General features: G+C 60.2%; 1 protein-coding gene across 6 annotated transcripts; it reads right to left on the reverse strand.

Annotated features, from left to right (window-relative positions):
• Window positions 1–13,681: 13,681 nt before the first annotated feature.
• On the reverse strand, window positions 13,682–17,706 carry JOSD2 (Josephin domain containing 2). Of its 6 annotated transcripts, none has more exons than XM_033845653.2 (5): window positions 17,549–17,706; window positions 16,779–16,938; window positions 15,170–15,295; window positions 14,073–14,267; window positions 13,682–13,970 (listed from the first exon to the last, which is right to left on the reverse strand). In XM_033845653.2, exons 2-5 carry the CDS (start codon window positions 16,922–16,924, stop codon window positions 13,871–13,873), a joined length of 567 nt encoding a protein of 188 aa, XP_033701544.1. In that variant the 5' UTR covers window positions 16,925–16,938; window positions 17,549–17,706; the 3' UTR covers window positions 13,682–13,870. The 6 variants fall into 6 exon arrangements, with proteins under 6 accessions (XP_033701544.1, XP_033701542.1, XP_033701541.1 ...); XM_033845651.2 differs by having other exon boundaries at window positions 16,733–16,938; XM_033845650.2 differs by having other exon boundaries at window positions 16,733–16,941; window positions 17,549–17,688.
• Window positions 17,707–17,929: the final 223 nt, after the last annotated feature.

Here is a 17,929-nt window from a genome sequence, read left to right on the forward strand (position 1 = left end):
TGGCATGTGGGATCTAGTTCCCTGACCAGGGATCGAACCCAGGCCCCCTGCATTGGGAACGTGGAGTCTTAGCCACTGGACCATGAGAGGAGTCCCACATTCTTTTTTTCTTAGACTTTTTTTGACTGCTCTCAAGCCAGCAAGGTTACCCTGTGGCATATTCTTCAGTGTCCGACCTCGTGCAGGCTCCCTGGGGCTCTCTTCTGATTAAACTTCGCATCTAATTCTTGCCCATCCCTGGAGAGCTTAGTCACTGTTTCTTTTTTTTTTTTTTTGTGGTACGCGGGCCTCTCACTGTTGTGGCCTCTCCCGTGGAGCGCAGGCTCAGCGGCCATGGCTCACGGGCCCAGCCACTCCGCAGCATGTGGGATCTTCCCTGACCGGGGCACGGACCCGTGTCCCCTGCATCGGCAGGTGAACTCTCAACCACTGTGCCACCAGGGAAGCCCTAATTTTAGTATTTTTAAAGAATCTTTGCCACCCCCAAATTGTGCATTGTAGCAGGTAGCTTCGGGAAACAATTCTAGAGGTTTCTTTATTTAGCCCATCAGAGAGACTCCAGGTGAGGATCAAGGGCCAGTGACTGGGGCCTCTCGGGCTGTGAACATTCACCTTTGCTTGCACCCAGCTTCCATTCAGCAAGGTCACTGCAGAGGAAACAAACTCAGTTTGGCCCAGTTCCTGGAAATAGGCTCCCTAGCAAATTGTGTAAACCAAATCCCACTCTCCTTCATTTCCCAGAGCAGCGACGCGTGCATTTCCATGGCAGTGCAGGAGAGAACCTGCCTGTAGCATGACTGGAAAACACCCACGAAGTCTGGAGATTTAAGTTGGCACACCAAGAAGCTTGCTGAGTATGATGTTTATGTATTGGTTAGGAGTCAAGTTTTTAATTTTTACAGAATTTTGCAAATTCTCCCCCTCCTCTCCCGCAGCCCCTCTGCCACCCCCTGGCACTGTCCTCTTTTGTCGGGGTCATTCCCAGTGTTTATTAGAGCTGGTTGCAGTTTTGTCCTTTGCCAGTAGGTGGTGATGGACGATCACACCGAGTCTGAGAATGCCTCTTGGGCGGTACTGGGGGAGGTCAGGCATCATGCTGACCCATGTGGTCCGTCTCAGCGGAGAGGAGGACCCTAGAGGGGGCACTGTCGATCCTTTGGGAAGGTTGGGGTTCCCATGAAGTCTCTGTCTGAGCAGATGCTGGTCCTCAGGAACACCAGGCACCTGTTTTCTCATCTGTGAAGTGGGGTCATGTGAGGTCCTCCCAGCGGCTGCTGTGCTTCACGCTGCCTGAGGAAGAGAACATGGTGGAGGGTTGGGCAGGGGAACGGAGCAGAGGCGGCAGCCCGCTTCCCAGCAAGCTCAGGCCGGAGAGTCAAGAAGGAGCAGATCCCAGCCAGCTGCAGGGCGGCCCACCCTGTCCTGGCCCTGCCACTTACTTGCTGTGCGTCTTTAGGCAGCTTGCTCCCTGCCTCTGAGCCCGGCCTCGTTCCGTCCTCCCTGCACCTGGGGCAGACTTGATCCCTCCAGGCAGTGTCCAGAGCCCGGGGCAGACAGAAAGAGAGAGAAAATGGGTGTCACAAAGGCCCTTCCACCTCGGGGACTCTGGCCTGACAGCCCGGCCCCGGGCTCCCTGGGTTGGCTTTGCCATCTGCTGAGAACTTGGAAACCTCAGAGCCCCAAGGGCAGGAGAGGGAAAGGGAGAGAGGAGCCCCTGGAGCCCTCAGGGCGAGGACACGCGGGGGAGGGGGCGCTGGGCAGGGCAGGGCAGGGGCCTCCGGAGACAGAGAGAGGAGATGAGAAGACAGATTGGGAGAGGAGACAAAGGAAAGGAGGAGAGAGACCGAAAGAAGGTGCCAGGGGCTAGAGAAAGAGAAACTGTAGAGTGAGAAAGAGGAGGGATGAGGGGAAGGAGAGATTCAGCGAGGAGAGGAGAGAGAAGAGACGGATGTGAGGAGGGGAGAGGGGGCCACTCAGAGGGGAGGACAGGCAGAGAAGTGGGAGGAGCAGAGACAGGGAGGCCCCCAGAGGAGGGGCAGAGAGGGAGAAACAAGGAAAAGAGGTGGGAAGAGAGCTGGGGAGGGATGGGGAGGGGACGGGAAGGGAGAGGGTCAGAGAGAGAAAGGAGGAGGAAGAAAGAAGGAAAGAAAGAGGAAAGGAACAGAGGGAGGGGAGAGAAGAGGCGGGGCCGCCAGGAGCACAGAGGGGAGGAGCGGGAGGATGAGCAGACAGAAGAGGAAATGGAGGGAAGAGGGGAGAGGGGCATTGAGACCAGAGTGGGGGGGAAGCAGGAGAGAGGGGAGGGGCATTGAGACCAGAGGGGGGAAGCAGGAGAGGGGGGAGGGGGCATTGAGACCAGAGGGGGGTGAAGCAGGAGAGGGGGGAGGGGGCATTGAGACCAGAGAGGGGGGAAGCAGGAGAGGCGGGAGGGGGCATTGAGACCAGAGCGGGGGGAGCAGGAGAGGTGGGAGGGCGCGTTGAGACCAGAGTAGGGGAAGCAGGAGAGGAAGAGGCAAGTGGTTTTGAAAGAGAGAAAAGGGGTGAACTGGAGCGGGGAGGATGAAGGGAGCAAGTGGAAAAAAGGAAAGAGGCAGAGGAGAAGCAAGATAGAGAAAGTAGAAGGGAGACAGGGGAGGAGAGAAAGCCAAGGGCAGAGACACAGGAGCGGGAGAAAGAAAAGAGGGGGGCTGGAGGAGAGAAGAGATGGGGCGAAGGGGGGAGAGAACCGCTCCAGAGAGAGACCCGAGAGGGAGGGGACGAGCCGGGAGACAAGCAAGCGGAGAGAGAAGGGGTGTGAGCCCTGGGGAGGTTCCCAGAGAGCCGGGGTGGGGGGGAAAGAGGGAGAGATTCAGGGAGACCCGAGAGGGAGGGGAGGAGAGACCGAGGAAGAGAGAAAAGGATGGAGGGGATACGGTAAAAAGAAGATGAGAAGAGAATGAGTGTGTGTATATATGTGTGTAAGAGAGAGAACGGGTGTGAGAGACGGCACGGAGAGAGAGGCAGAGAGAGTGGGAGAGGAGGAAAGGAGAGAGAAAAGGATGGAGGGAGGGGGGAGAGAGGAGGGAAAGGGAGAGAGAGGCGTCCCGCCAGTGTCACACACACACACTCTTGGAGGCCAAGGGGAGGGGCGGAGGGAGGGGGAGGTCCAAGCTGAGGAGAGGATGGAGGGAGGCCAGCGGGGAGGCACGTGGTGGCAAGAACGGACGGGGAACACGGAGGAAATGAGAAAAGTGGAAAGTAAGGCGAGACTAGGCTGCAGCGCGAGGCCAGGACGCGCCGGGAGGGGTGGGCGGTGGCTCTTCAGACCCCAGCCAGGCCCACGGAGGACAGTCTCCCTCCTCGACACCTGGGCGGCCATCCCTAGGGCATTTGGTGACTGAGGGAGAGAAGAGAGTGACAGCAGGGAAAACAGAACAAAGCCAAAGGTGTGACAGGAAAGAGCCGGGTGAATAAAGAGGGAGAGAAGGAGTGGGGCTCAGCAAGGAGAAGGGGGGAGAGAAGGAGTGGGGCTCAGCAAGGAGAAGGGAGAGAGAAGGAGTGGGGCTCAGCAAGGAGAAGGGGGAGAGAAGGAGTGGGGCTCAGCAAGGAGAAGGGGGAGAGAAGGAGTGGGGCTCAGCAAGGAGAAGGGGGGAGAGAAGGAGTGGGGCTCAGAAAGGAGAAGGGGGAGAGAAGGAGTGGGGCTCAGAAAGGAGAAGGGGGAGAGAAGGAGTGGGGCTCAGAAAGGAGAAGGGGGAGAGGAGTGGGGCTCAGAAAGGAGAAGGGGGTGAGAAGGAGTGGGGCTCAGAAAGGAGAAGGGGGGAGAGAAGGAGTGGGGCTCAGCAAGGAGAAGGGGGAGAGAAGGAGTGGGGCTCAGAAAGGAGAAGGGGGAGAGAAGGAGTGGGGCTCAGCAAGGAGAAGGGGGAGAGAAGGAGTGGGGCTCAGAAAGGAGAAGGGGGAGAGAAGGAGTGGGGCTCAGAAAGGAGAAGGGGGGAGAGAAGGAGTGGGGCTCAGCAAGGAGAAGGGGGAGAGAAGGAGTGGGGCTCAGCAAGGAGAAGGGGGAGAGAAGGAGTGGGGCTCAGCAAGGAGAAGGGGGAGAGAAGGAGTGGGGCTCAGCAAGGAGAAGGGGGAGAGAAGGAGTGGGGCTCAGCAAGGAGAAGGGGGAGAGGAGTGGGGCTCAGAAAGGAGAAGGGGGAGAGAAGGAGTGGGGCTCAGAAAGGAGAAGGGGGAGAGAAGGAGTGGGGCTCAGCAAGGAGAAGGGGGAGAGAAGGAGTGGGGCTCAGCAAGGAGAAGGGGGGAGAGGAGTGGGGCTCAGAAAGGAGAAGGGGGAGAGAAGGAGTGGGGCTCAGCAAGGAGAAGGGGGAGAGGAGTGGGGCTCAGCAAGGAGAAGGGGGAGAGAAGGAGTGGGGCTCAGCAAGGAGAAGGGGGAGAGGAGTGGGGCTCAGCAAGGAGAAGGGGGAGAGAAGGAGTGGGGCTCAGCAAGGAGAAGGGGGAGAGAAGGAGTGGGGCTCAGCAAGGAGAAGGGGGGAGAGAAGGAGTGGGGCTCAGCAAGGAGAAGGGGGAGAGAAGGAGTGGGGCTCAGCAAGGAGAAGGGGGAGAGAAGGAATGGGGCTCAGAAAGGAGAAGGGGGAGAGAAGGAGTGGGGCTCAGAAAGGAGAAGGGGGAGAGAAGGAGTGGGGCTCAGCAAGGAGAAGGGGGGAGAGATTGAATGGGGCTCAGAAAGGAGAAGGGGGAGAGAAGGAGTGGGGCTCAGCAAGGAGAAGGGGGAGAGAAGGAGTGGGGCTCAGAAAGGAGAAGGGGGAGAGAAGGAGTGGGGCTCAGAAAGGAGAAGGGGGAGAGAAGGAGTGGGGCTCAGAAAGGAGAAGGGGGAGAGAAGGAGTGGGGCTCAGAAAGGAGAAGGGGGAGAGAAGGAGTGGGGCTCAGCAAGGAGAAGGGGGGAGAGATTGAATGGGGCTCAGAAAGGAGAAGGGGGAGAGAAGGAGTGGGGCTCAGCAAGGAGAAGGGGGGAGAGATTGAATGGGGCTCAGAAAGGAGAAGGGGGAGAGAAGGAGTGGGGCTCAGCAAGGAGAAGGGGGAGAGAAGGAGTGGGGCTCAGAAAGGAGAAGGGGGGAGAGAAGGAGTGGGGCTCAGAAAGGAGAAGGGGGAGAGAAGGAGTGGGGCTCAGAAAGGAGAAGGGGGGAGAGAAGGAGTGGGGCTCAGCAAGGAGAAGGGGGGGAGAAGGAATGGGGCTCAGAAAGGAGAAGGGGGGAGAGAAGGAGTGGGGCTCAGAAAGGAGAAGCGGGGAGAGAGGGAGAAACTGAGGGAGGCAGAGAGGAGGGAAGGGAAGGTTTGCCCCTCTCGAGTGATAGCGCGCCAGGTCACGGGACAGTGTCCCCGTGTCCCAGTTAACGATGAGCTGCAGGCGGCAGAAACGTGCAGCTGATGGTCCCAGGACCTGGCAGAACATGAAATGAATTCCGTAAGCTGTGAAACATTAATCACAGGACCGTCTGTTCCGAGACAGGATAAAAATACCACCAGCGCGGGGACGCAGCCGTCCCGCCCCCGTTGGTTACCGCACGGGCCTCCCCAGCTGTGGGAGTCGAGCAAGGACGGGACAGGGACGGGGGACAGGGGCAGGGAGAGCGGGGAGGGGAGACGCTGCAAACCCCAGGTGTATGGCAGCAGGTGTGGGAGAAAGAGACCATGAGAGACGGAGACGAGGCATGCGGTGAGGGCTGAGGGGGCGGTTGGCCCCTCACGCCAGGGAAGGGAGGGCACAAGGACAGGGTGGTAGGAAGGGCAGCGCCGGGAGAGAGGCGGGGAGGGGGGTAGACGGCGGAGGAGAGAGTCGGGAGTAAAAAGCCAATGGAAAGAAGATACAAGGAAAACTGAGTGAGAGCGAGGCTAGGAAGGGAAGGAAATAGGAGCCCCTGTGGGGGAGATGGGAGGAGCAGGAGAGGCTGGTGTGAGAGGTAAACGTGAGGCATAGGGACGAGGCGAAGGGGACGAGGGTAGAGAGAGGAGACACCGCAGCAGCCGAGGAAGGGGGAGCGGAGGGCTAACCCGAGAGCCCAGAGCGGGAAGCCCAGGGCTGGGGACTCCGCACCCCATCCCATCGGGGGTAGGAGGATGGACGGGGTGGGAGCCAGGAGCGGGGGGCGGGGCAGAGGCAGAAGGAAAAGCAGAAGGGCTTCCAGAAAGGCTGAGAGTGGCAGTGCAGGGGAGTCGAGCTGGGGCTGCGGCGGAGGAAGGTGTAAAGGACGGATAGGAGCGCGGTTTAAGGAAGAGAAGTGGGGTGGGGGAGGAGCGTGGGGTGCGTGAATTAAAGAGGAAGAAACTGAGGATCAGGGTGAAAAACAAGGGTGAGAGGAAGGAAACCTGTGAGCGGGTGGCTGTGGAGAGACGGACAAATGGACAGAAGGTCGAGACAGATCAGAAGGGGGAGGAGGAGGGGGAGGAGGAGGGGGAAGAGGAGGAGCGGCTGCAGGAAGAAAGAATGAATAGGACCTGATCGAGGTGTGCGCGAAGCAAACGGCAACACAGTGTGAGGGAAGTCCTTTCCGGCAGGACGATGCGTGTGTCAAGAGAAACTGATGGGGCAGAGGCAGAGGAAGCGTGTGAGAGACAGGGGCAGGAGAGAAAGAGAGAAAAGATGGAGCGAGAGGTGCGGAGAGAGCGAGGTCCAGAAAATGGGAGGGAGGGGAGAAAGAGCTAGTGAGAGAGAGAGATTGGGAATCGGAGGGAGATCCAGAGAATGGGGGAGAGAGGGGGCCGAGTGGCGGGCGATTCTCCCCGCCCCCCCCCCCCCCCCGCCTGAGCCTCAGTTTCCTCAGCTGCTTCTCGGGGGCGGGGGCGGAGCAGAGCGCGCAGGGAGGTGAGGGAGGGGGCCACGAGGGCGACAAGTGAGGACTCAACGACCAGAGCAGGATGAGCGCCCCTCCTCCCTCCCGTGGGCGTGTTCTAGCACTGTCTAGCCTCCTTTCTCTCCTGGTCTCCTTCAGTCACCCCTCCCTCCCCCGCCCTAGGGAGTGGCTATTGTGATCCACATTTTCTTTTCCCCAGTGAGGAAATCCAAATGGAGCCCCAGTCGGTCATCAGCTCGCGGTGCCCAGCACCACGAGGTGAAGATGACGGGCCCCTTCCACAGCCGTGGTGGCTGAGATCGCTGCCTACATCCCTTCCTTCTGGAAAAATTGAGAGCTTCCGCTGCAGAGAAGGAAGAGGAGGGGGCAGGGGAGAACACAGGGTCTAAGGAGAGGCAGCAGCGTGTGTGAGCTGCCCAGCACGCAGTTGGTGCTTAATCAGTGCCCCTACCCTTTCCTGGTGGAGTACGCGGAGAGCAGGAAGGGAGAGAAGAGGCGGTAGAGAGGAAGGGAAAGGGAGAGGGAGAGAGTGTGAGGAGGGGACGCTGGGCTTGTGAAGAGCCTGGCACACAGCTGGTGCTCAATCAATGCCCATTCATTCCCTTCGTCAGGAGAGAGGAGCCAAGTCAGAAAGGAAGTGAAGAAACCACCACAGGGGAGAAACGGGAGGAAAGACAGCCAAAGGAGGGAGGGCCAGGGGTGGAAATAGCTAGGAGTACGGTTGGTGCTCTTCAGTGTTGGTTCTCTTCCCGGGAGAAAGAAGACAGGAAGAAAAGGAGCGGGGAGGGGAAACGCCAGCAGAGAGAACGAACAGGAGAAGCTGTGCTGGAAGGAGACAGTGTAGGTAAAGCAGTGGGCATACAATAGGCACTTAATAAATGCCTGTCCCCTTTCCTAGCAGCGAGCAGAGGAGGCAGCCAGGAGGAGGAAAGCAAGCAGAGAGGGAGAGAGAAGGGAGCGCAGGGCCTATGGGGCAAGCCGGGACAGACAGACAGCTGATAGGAGTAGCACACAGCAGGCGCTCAGTACATGCCTAGTTCCTCCCGCAGGAGAGAGCTGACAGGGCAGAGAGGAAGGGGAGAAGCTGGAGGAGAGCAGGAACCAGGGAGAAGAGAGGAAATGAGGAAGAGACCATGCGAGTGTGTGGGTGAGGCACACAGGAGGTGCTCAGTGAATGCACACTGTCTTCCTTGGAAGAGAAGGCAAACAAGAGGAAGAGGAAGACACTGGTGAGAGGAAGGTTGGCCGAGGAGGCAATAGGATGGAGCAGAAGGGAGGAGGTGATGTCAGAGGAGGCAGTTCCGGCAAATCATGGGGCACATAGAGGTGCTCAGTTCATGCTTGTTCCCTTCCCCGAGGAAGGCCCAGAAAACACAGGAAGGGAGAAGCTGGCAGAATGAGCGGGGCAGGGAGAAAGAGGCAAGAGAAGATGAGGTGGGGTGTAAATTGCCTGGCATACAATAGGTGCTCCATAATTGCTTGTTTTCTTCCCCCAAGAAAGGGGAGACAGCAGAAAATAAGTCAGAGATGAAGGAACACGGAGAATCGAGGGGGAGGGAGGGGGAGTGGAAGGAAATTACCAGGCACACGATAGGTGCTCTATGAATGCCCAGTTCCTCTCCTGGCAGAGAGCAGAAAGAAGCCGAGGACAGCAGAGACCACGGGTCAGTGGAGATGAGCGGGCGAGAGGAGAACAGAGGAAGCACAAGCAATTGCTGGGTATACCATAGGTACTCAATAAATGTGTGTTCCTTGCCTTGGCAGAGAGCAGAGAGCCCAGAAAGACAAGGAGAGGACAGAGGAGAGACAGGGAAGGAAGACGGTGTGAGGAAGGGTGAGATGGTGTGCAAACCGCCTGGCACACAGTAGGTCCTCAATATATGTTCACTCCCTCCCCTAGGAGGGAACAGAGTCAGAAAGGAGAGGAAATGAATAGAGAAGGAAGAAAAGAATTAGGGGAGAAAAGGGTGTATATAATAAGAGAGGAGACAGGGTTTGTAAATTCCCTAGTACACAGTAGGTGCTCAATAAATGCCCATTTCCTTGCAGGAGAGACCAGGCAGATCAGGAAGAAGGGAAAGGAAACAGGGTGGAAGGGACAGGAGAGCAAAAAGAGTATAAGGTGCAGAGACAGTGTATGGAAATTGCCTGGCAAACACTAGGAACTTAATAAATGCCCATCTTTTCCAAGGAAGGGAGCCAGAAGCCCAGGAAGAACAAGCAGAGGGCACAGAGGAAGGGACAGGGGAGACAAGAGGGTGTCGGGAGGGGCCGGAGGCATCTCAGGTACATCCAGCAGGTGCTCCGTAAATGCCTGTCCCCTTCCCCGGCAGAGCAGAAAGCAGGCTGGGAGTGCGCAGAGACCCCAGAGGGAGGCTGGAAGGAGGAGGTCGAGGGAGGAGGGAGAGTCTGAGGGTGGAGGCCAAGGCCAGGCTTCTGGTGGCCGCCCCTCCCCCCCAACACCGGGGCCCAGCCAGCCCAGCCCCCAGCTGCCGGACAGAGTCAAGGCCCTGTCAGGACAAGGGCCCGTTGTCTGGGGCCTGGCACCGCCTGGCGGGAGGGGGAGGGGGCTGCCCAGCCCAGTCTGCCGTGTCTGGGGGGATGCGGGGCACCGTCTAACCTCTGTCTCTCGATCTCCCAGTCTCTCTCCGTGTCTCTGCATCTCCCTGTCTCTGAGATGGAGATGTCGCCCTGTCTCACTCTCTGTGTTTCTCTGCGTATCTAGGTCTTGCTGTCCCGCTGGCTCTCCCATCTCTGAGTCTGTGGCCCCCATTCCCGTCTGTCTTTCTGTCTCTGAGTCCCTGTCTCTTGCTGTCTCTGGGTCTCTCTCTGCATCCATCTCTCGGTTTTTCTCCCTATCTCCTCCATCTGTCTCTCAGCCTCTGTTTCTTGCAGTCTCTGGGAGGGAGGAACCCCGACCCCGACCCCAGCCCCGGGTTCCCGACCTCCACCCACCCGGGTTCAGGGCGGGGGTGCTGAGCTCAGAGGCAGAGGGGTAAGAAAGGAAAAGAGGCGAGAGGAGCGGAGAGGTGAGGACAGAAACAGCTTTATTCAGCAGAAACCGCAGCAGAGGCCCCAGGCGGCCTCCATCCTGGGCGATGGAGAGGTAGGGCCAGAGAGAGACGGGGAGAGAAAGTCTGGGAGAGGCAGAGAGACAGAGACAGGGAGCGACTGAGAGAGACCAAGAGAGGAGTGAGGAGAGAGACAGACAGACAGACAGACACACACACACACACACACACACACACACACACACGGAAGAAGGGAGAGTGACGGGCAGAAGGGTCAGAGATGGGGAGACAGAGACAGACAAAGAAATGGAAAGAGGAGAGATACACAGAAAGAGATGAAGAGAGATTAGATAGACATGGGAAGACAGAGACAAGAGAGAGGATGGGGCAAGAGAGACAGAAAGAAGGACAGAGGCAGAGTTAGGAACAGGATGGGGAGAAATGGAGAGCGGGAGGGTCGGAGATCGGAAGAGACAGAAAGACAGATGGAGAGACGAGAGGAAGAGAGAGAGAGAGAGAGAGAGAGAGAGAGAGACACACAGGAAAGTCGGAGAGAGAGGGGCAGCGCTGTGCAGGCGGGACGCGGGGAGTCAGGAAGGAGCGCGGCCCCTCTCACCTGGCATCGCTGGCGGCCACCCCCCAGGGCCCGACCGGGTGATTTAAGGGGTGCCCTGGGGGCGGGGCTGCACCCCTCACTGCCTTATCTGGCTAGCCCCGGGCTCCGTCCAAGAGCTAAATTGGGCCTCAGCTGTCAGCACCCGGGGGCACGGGACAGCTGTCACCTCCCCCTGTACCTTCCGCGTGACCGGACCCCCTCCTTCCCTCCTGCAACCACGCCGTCACAGAGACGCCCCTGGGGGCCTGCGTGGGGCGCCCCCAAAGGGAAACTGGGGATCCCCAGGAGCCCCCGCCAACCGATGCTCTGGGACCAGCCTGGCTGGGCACCCTGGGACAAGGGACAGCCTGACTCAGGCTTGTGCGAAGTGGGGTGGCCCCAGCAGGTGGGGGCTTTCAAGGCTGCATGGGCCCGTCTGCACCCACCATAAGGGGCAAACAGTAAGCGCTCAATCCATGCGCTGGCCCAGCCTGCAGAGCAGGAGGCGTTAGCGCCTGGGGGGGAGCTGGGAGCAGGAGGAGGGAGGCTGCAGGGACCCCCACGCCCCCTGCCCAGGTCCCACCCTTGCCCTCTGGGCTCCCGCTCTGACCATATTAGGCCGCCACTGAGAAGGCACCTGGGGAGGTCACTCAGGCCCAGGAATAGAAACACTCAGGGAGCCCCGCCAGGCTGTCTGGGACCAGATGGGACAGGCGACAGGCACAGGGGGCAGGAGGGGGCCCCAGAAGCTGAGAGCGACACGGAGAGACAGAAACACCCAGAAAGAGAGCCCAAGAGAGGGACCCAAAGGGAGGGACAGAGGGAGTCAGAGACTAGGCGGGTGTTGGGGGCACCCCTGAGCTGGAGTGTCCCGGGACCCCAGCAGTTTCCCCTCACGTGCTGCTTGACTTTTTACTTTACAAGTTGCCCTTTGACCTCTGAGGTCTTGGGAACCAGTGCCCCCATCACCACGGGTCAGCGTGTCCTGCCGGCGCCTGCTCCCGCCTTCTTTCCTGTGTCCCTCTCAGAATTTACTGTCTGGGTGGAGCACAGCCTGAGGCGGGCCCGGGGAGACGCCCCCAGCGGGGCCCTGCCTGTGCCTCCAGGTCCCCCATATCTGCCCGCCACCTAGTGGGGGCCCCCTCTTTTGCCCATGTTCCTCCCTCACAGTTTTAGGCCCATGACCCCTAAAACCATCTCCTGGGTCCCTGACCCTGGTCCTCCTCCCCTGATGTCACCCGGCCTGTCACACTCCTTACACCCCCCTGAGCTCAGCATGTCCCCCACAACCACTCCTCCTCCCTCGGTCCCATCTGTCCCCCAGGGCCAGACACCGGGTCCTCCTTCCCTGCCCGTCTCCCACCCCCAGAGCCTGCCCTGATCCTCTTGTCACCTCCACTCTGCCCCCAGGGTCCTGAACTCAGGCCCTGTCTCGTCCTCTCCCACTGGGACCCTCAGCCTCCTCCCGGGCCTCCCAGCCTCCAGCCTTCCCCCACGTGTCTCCCACTGGGACCCTCAGCCTCCTCCTGGGCCTCCCAGCCTCCAGCCTTCCCCCACGTGGCCCCAGAGGGTCTTTCTGCACTCAGGACCGACCTGCCCCCCTGCTCACAGCCCTACCCATTGCCCTGGACCAGGTCCAGCCCCTCAGCTGCTCTTGGAGGCCCTGTGGGCTGTGGACCTGCCAGGATCCACCCTTATCTCTTTATCACCTCCTCAAATAGCTACTGGAGAAATCATCTCCCTCAACATTCCAGGTCTCAATCTGGGCTGTTTCTAATTCTGGAATGGGCCCTCCCTCCCTTCCCACTGGCTCCCTGGAGAACGCCCCTCAGCCAGCTCCCCCAGGACCCCTCATCTTCCTGTGGCCCCCCACCTTGTCCCATGGGACCCCTGTTAAAACACCCCACCACTGGGACTGGGGGTCTTTACATCCATCCCCTTGTGTCTTCCTCCCAGCCCGAGAGCTGAGGAGGGCAAGCATCCAGCTGCACAGGCCAGACCTGGAGGGACAGGGGGCCCTGGGGGAAGGGTACAGGACAGGATGGGGGCTGCTCAGGGGAGACTGTGGGGAGGACACCCAGTGGGAGTCTGTCCTTCCTCTGCTCAAGTCCCACTGGCCACCATCTTCCCCCTCCGTCACCTCTCCTCCCTTTCTCTCCCTCGCTCCCTCAGTTCCAGCCACACCAGCATGCCTCAGGACCTTTGCACTGCCTGTTCTCTGCCTGGAATGCTTCTCCTGCAGACCTCTCCGTGCCTGCCTCTCTCCCTCCCCTTCTTCCAGTCTTTGCTCAAACACCTCCTCAGCAACACCTTCCACTGCCCTGAGGAATTCTACGCTGTGTTCCTTTTCCTGGTGTTCCTTTCCCTGGCTACTCTAGCAAACGTAGTGGCTTATAACAACACACATTGATTCTCTTACATTTCTGGAGGTCGGAAGTCCAAAATGAGTCTCACTGGGTTAGAGTCAAGGTGTGGGCAGGGCTAGTTCCTTCTGGGGGCCTGGGGGAGAATCCGTTTCCTTGTGTATTTCACCTCCTAGAGGCTGCCTGCGTTTCCTGGCCCATGACCCCTCTTGTCTCAAAGCGCCCCCCTCCGTGTAGCATCTCTTTGATGCTGCTTCCTTAGTCATGTCTGAGATTCTCCTCTCCTACCTCCTTCACTTTTTTTTTGGCTGCACCGCCGTGCATGTGGTATTGACCAGGGATTGAACCCATGCCCCCTGCCGTGGAGGAGTGGAGTCTTAGCCACTGGACCACCAGGGAAGTCCCGTGCTCGCTTCACGTTTAAGGGCCCTCGGGATTACATCGGGCCGACTCAGACAATGCAGGATAATTTCCCGATTTTAAGGTCAGCGGATTAGCAACCTTCGTTCCCGTTCCCCTTTGCCACGCATCTGAACATATTCGCAGGTTCCGGGGATGAGGATCTGGACATCTTTTGGGGCCATGACTGCAGTTGGTAGATGAGTTGGGAGTCAAGAAGTAAACCCTCTCCTTCTCCTTGGGGCTTATCTCCCTAAACACCCTGGACTGCGTCTCTCTGTTCACTCCTGGTCTCTCCCAGGTGCCTCGAGAGGGCAGGCATTTGCATTGTTTTCCCCTGGGCCCACCCCCATGAGGAAACTGAGGCCCGAGAGATGAGTGACCAAGCCAGGAGGTGGCAGAGAGCTCGGATCCTGGCCAGGCCTGCCTGGGTCTCTCTGATAAACCAGCGTAACTGAAGGAAAGGGGCCCCCAGTGAGACTCAGGCCAGGCTGAGAGCAAACCATCCATCTGGTTTATTGAGGCAGCAGTGGCATGTGGCGGGGGCGTTGCGAGGAAGGGGCTGGGACCTCCGCTGGGTCCAGGAGGTGCAGGGCCTGGCCCTTCCCCCGGCGCTGGGAACTGGATGTGGATGCGCGGGGGCCACGCCCGCGGGCGGCCGTGGTCCCCTCCTCCTCGGGGTCAGTCTGTCCGCAGCCAGGAGCCCTTCTCCTCCACCTCCTTGGTCACCACCAGCAGCACCTCGCACAGGCCCTGAGCCAGCGCGGCTGCCAGGAAGGCCCTGGGCAGAGAAACAGGGAGACTGAGGCCTGGGGGGTGCCTGGGGGTGCCCCCCGGGGAGGGGCGTCTGGCGCCCAGCCCTGGAGTCACCCCCTCTCCTCACCTGACACCATCCTCGTTGCCCAGGACCTCGGGCGCCCGCAGCTTGGAGTCCAGGTTGTAGTAGACGCCGTCCACCTGGCGCAGGGCCACCCAGTGCCGCCGGCGCAGCGGCAGGGAGAGCAGCCCCAGGGACACGGGCGAGGGCAGGTTCAGGATCAGCCCCAGCACCCGGGGCAGCGCCAGCTGGGACAGGGGCCTGCATGGCGGGGCAGGGATGCCACGGTCAGGGCCCGGCCTCCGCAGGCGCCCGCCAGCCCGGCGTTACCGGGTGTGGGGGGCCCAGGCTGGTGGCAGCGGTGGCTGCGCGAGCCACCCAGGGACTCTCTTCCACCGACCCACCCCTTGCTTCCTTCTACTCACCTGCTCCCCCTCCCCACCCAGACCTCCCAGTCAGCCACCCCCCACCCGGCAACTCCCCCTTCACCATCCACCATCTGCCTGTCCATCCATTACCCGTCCCTTATGCACCTACCTCCATCCATCCAAGCGCCCAACAACTCCACCACCCACCCCACTCCCCATCCGCTCCTGACGCATCTACTGCTGATTCTACCCATTATCCATCCATTATACAGCACCTGCCCACCCACTCACCCATCCAGGCCTCCCAGCCATCTAACAATCACCCACCATCCAGCCCATCAACGCTTCACCCCGTCATCATCCACCCACTGATTCAATCAACCAGCAGCCAGCCAGCAGCCCAGCGGCTTCTCCACCGTCCACCCAACTCTTCATTCATCCTTTCCATCCACGCATCCATCCATTGATCCGTTCGTCTACCCGACCGCCTATCTGGTAACCACTGCCTACCAGCTGTTCATCCTTTATTCACTCAACCACTCAGCCACCCAACCATTCACATCATCCCATCACCCAACCACCTCCCCAGCACATCCAGCCGCCCGCTCACCATGCATTTACTCACCCAGCTACCATCAACCTATCCCACTGACCATCGGCCTGCCAGCCGTCCATGACCCACCCATGCAAACCTTCCACCCATCCCCTCCTCCTGCTTTGTCCCACACTGACCACCATCACACCGCACCCACTGTGCCAAGCTCAGCACACAGGACACAGTGCTTTCGGTCGCACCTCCTTCTATCCCACCACACGGCGGCCAGGCCCTGCCCCTGCAGGGCGGCCATGATCACGTTGACGTCATAGTTGCCGGTGCCCAGGAGGCTGCGATGGGGGTTCAGCCGGGAGTCTGGGGCCAACCTGGTTGGGAGGTGGTCAGGGCCTCCTGAGTTGGGGGTTCCCTGGAAAGGCCTCCCCCTCCCCCACAAAGCCAAAGAGTCCCAGGGTCCGTGAGTCACCCAGCCTTGGGACTCTTCCCTCTCTTCAATCCCCGTGACTCAGCCCCAAGCCCTGCTCCTGTCCCCGTACCCTCTCTGCCCAGGCCTTAAGGATGTGTGCCCTGTCCCTGCCCCAGCTTCCAATCCTCCCCCTCCTGGGGGCTCTTTCTACACCCAGCATTGCCTCGGCCCTGCCCCTGCTCCCAGCCCTTCCTGGCACCCCCGTCACCCCAGGAGAGAGCCCCAGCCCTCCAGCCTGGCCTTGCAGACCTGTCCCCTGCTGGCCTCCTGGCTTCAGGCCCATCCCACCCGTTGCAGCCACCTGTCCCCAACCACATCTCCTGTGCTGCTACCCCCAGCCTTTCGTCCAGCTGTCCCCAAGCCCAGGAGGCCCACCCCACCACCACTTGTCTCTCTGGGCTCTGCCTCCTCTGGACAATGGCACCTTTGTTCTGTCTCTGGGCCTTTGGTGGGCAGGGCAGGGGGAGGGGTCGGAGAGGGGAAAGTTGTGTATTCTTTTTCTGTGTATCTGTTTCCCTGGCTTCCCTCAGCGCAGGGCTCATAGCGGACTCATCTCTGGGTCTCCAGCATGGCCTTGCCATGGAAGAGTTGATTGATCCCTGTTTTGAACGACAGAGGAGATGAATACATTCTAAAATAACCAGTCTGAGGGGCTGGGACTTTGCCTGAGGATGCCGGGGCAGGGGCACGGGCACGGGAGGGCTGTGAGCAAGAGATGGGGACAAAGGGTCTAGGAGATGATGGGGCCAGAGCTGTGGGGACAGAGAGGAGGGCATCTGGCAGAGAGATAACAAAGGAGTGATGTTTGAAATCTTGAGTAGTGAGGAGGAACATTCCAGGCTGCCGAGAGGAGAAAGCTGTGCCTGGCAGAAAGAACAGCCTGTGCAAAGGCCCAGAGGCACCGTGGCAGGGCTCCTTCGGGGACTGGAGAGGAGTTTGCTTGGAGGGGAGCAGTGAGATATGAAGCGACAGAGACGGGTGGGGATCACAGCACACAGGGTTTTGGTTATCAGACTGCAGAGCTTGGGACTTCTGCCAGGGGTGCTGGGGAGCCATGGGGCCACTGAGAGCAGGGGAGGGGCAGGGTCATCGCGGGAGCTCTATGTAGCCTGGACTGAACGAGATAAACCGGAAGCTGGGAGGCCAGAGGAGAGTGGGGGATGAGGGCCCACATAAAAGGATGTGGCCTGTTCTGGGGCTGAGGAGAGAGGGGTGAACAGGCGCAGGAGGCACTCTCAATCTCTGAGTCCCAGAGTCCAGCCCAGGCAGGGGATGGGGCAGCAGAAAGCCCCGGGGCTCTGCCCCTGCCTTGCTCTGAGACCCAGGTGGGTTGCCCCACCTCTGTGAGCCCTGCTTCTCCAGGGGTTGGGGTGGATGATGGTCACCTCTTGCAGATCTCATCGGCAGCCTCCTGGCTGAAGAGCTGCTGCTGCAGGACGTTGTTGAGGGCGTGGACGGCACAGAGCTCCAGGCGTTGCCGTTCGTGGTAAACGGAGGGCGGGCTTGGCTGAGCTCCTGGGGCCTGGGACATGCCGTCCTCGGCTCCTGCTTGGGGGTGAGGGTGGGGGAAAAGGTACTCAGGGGCCTGGGATCAGGAAGCCGAACCTGCCAGCAGGCCCTGGGGGCACCGTCATTGAGTGGGGGCTCAGGCAGCCTGAGCGGCCACCGGGCCACTGACTGCTTTCCTGGCGCTCTCCTGGCAACAGAGTACCTCCATCCCCTATTTCTAGGAAAAAAGCTCTCTCTTCTGCTCACTTAGCAACAGAGGACCACCCCCGCCACATCCCTAAGTGAAAGGGTCCCCTATGGTGGTCACCTAGCAACAGAGAACCCCCCTCCCCTGTCCCTAGGTAACAGGCTTCCTCTCTGGTTACCCAGCAGCAGAGGACCCCCCCCCCCCAACTAGGTAACCAGTCTCTCCTCAGGTTACTTAGAGGAAGCAATAGAGGAAGGCTCCTCCCCTGTCTCTAGGTAACAGGGTCTCTTCTGGTCGCCTAGCAACAGAAGACTCCCCTCCCCTGTCACTAACCAACAGAGTTCTCTCCTCCTGTCACCTGGCAACAGGGCCCCCTCCCCGGACACCGAGTAACAGAGCCCTCTCCCCGACCCGTACCCCAACCGTGGCGCTAGCCCGTTGCCTGGCAACGACCCTCACCCCGCCTGCCTCTCTGTTCCCCCGAACCGGGGGCTCCCGCATCCCCCTGGCCGGCAGCTCTGGCCTCCGAGAACAGGGCGGGCAGCACCGCGGTGACTGGGCAGGAGGGACGAACTACAGCTCCCGGCGGCCCCCGCGATCCGGACTACGACTCCCGGCGACCCTCGCGAGAGCTCTTGCTCCGCACGGAACGCCCGGGCGGCGTGGCCCGGAAGTTCGCTGTCGCCCCCGAGAACGCGGGACTACAACTTCCGTCGGCCCCCGCGGTGAGTCCCGGAAATGTGCCCTGAGGCGACCCTCTCCTTCGCACACTTCCACGCCCCCTGCTACTCGAAGGATTATGGGAAATGTAGTGACTAGGCTCTCGCGATAGCTTCCAGG

This window comes from Tursiops truncatus, chromosome 19 (assembly GCF_011762595.2).
Source record: "Tursiops truncatus isolate mTurTru1 chromosome 19, mTurTru1.mat.Y, whole genome shotgun sequence".
In the NCBI taxonomy this organism is placed as follows: domain Eukaryota; kingdom Metazoa; phylum Chordata; class Mammalia; order Artiodactyla; family Delphinidae; genus Tursiops; species Tursiops truncatus.

Bases quoted from the DNA above. Each gene is read 5' to 3' on its own strand.
- JOSD2 (XM_033845650.2), bottom strand. From the start codon at position 17,590: ATGCGGGAGCCCCCGGTTCGGGGGAACAGAGAGGCAGGCGGG. The intron at 14,268-15,169 runs GTGCGACCGAAA...CCCGCCATGCAG, and splicing joins GTGTGGTGGGATAGAAGGAG to GCCCCTGTCCCAGCTGGCGC. The intron at 13,971-14,072 runs GTGAGGAGAGGG...TTCTCTGCCCAG, and splicing joins GGCAACGAGGATGGTGTCAG to GGCCTTCCTGGCAGCCGCGC.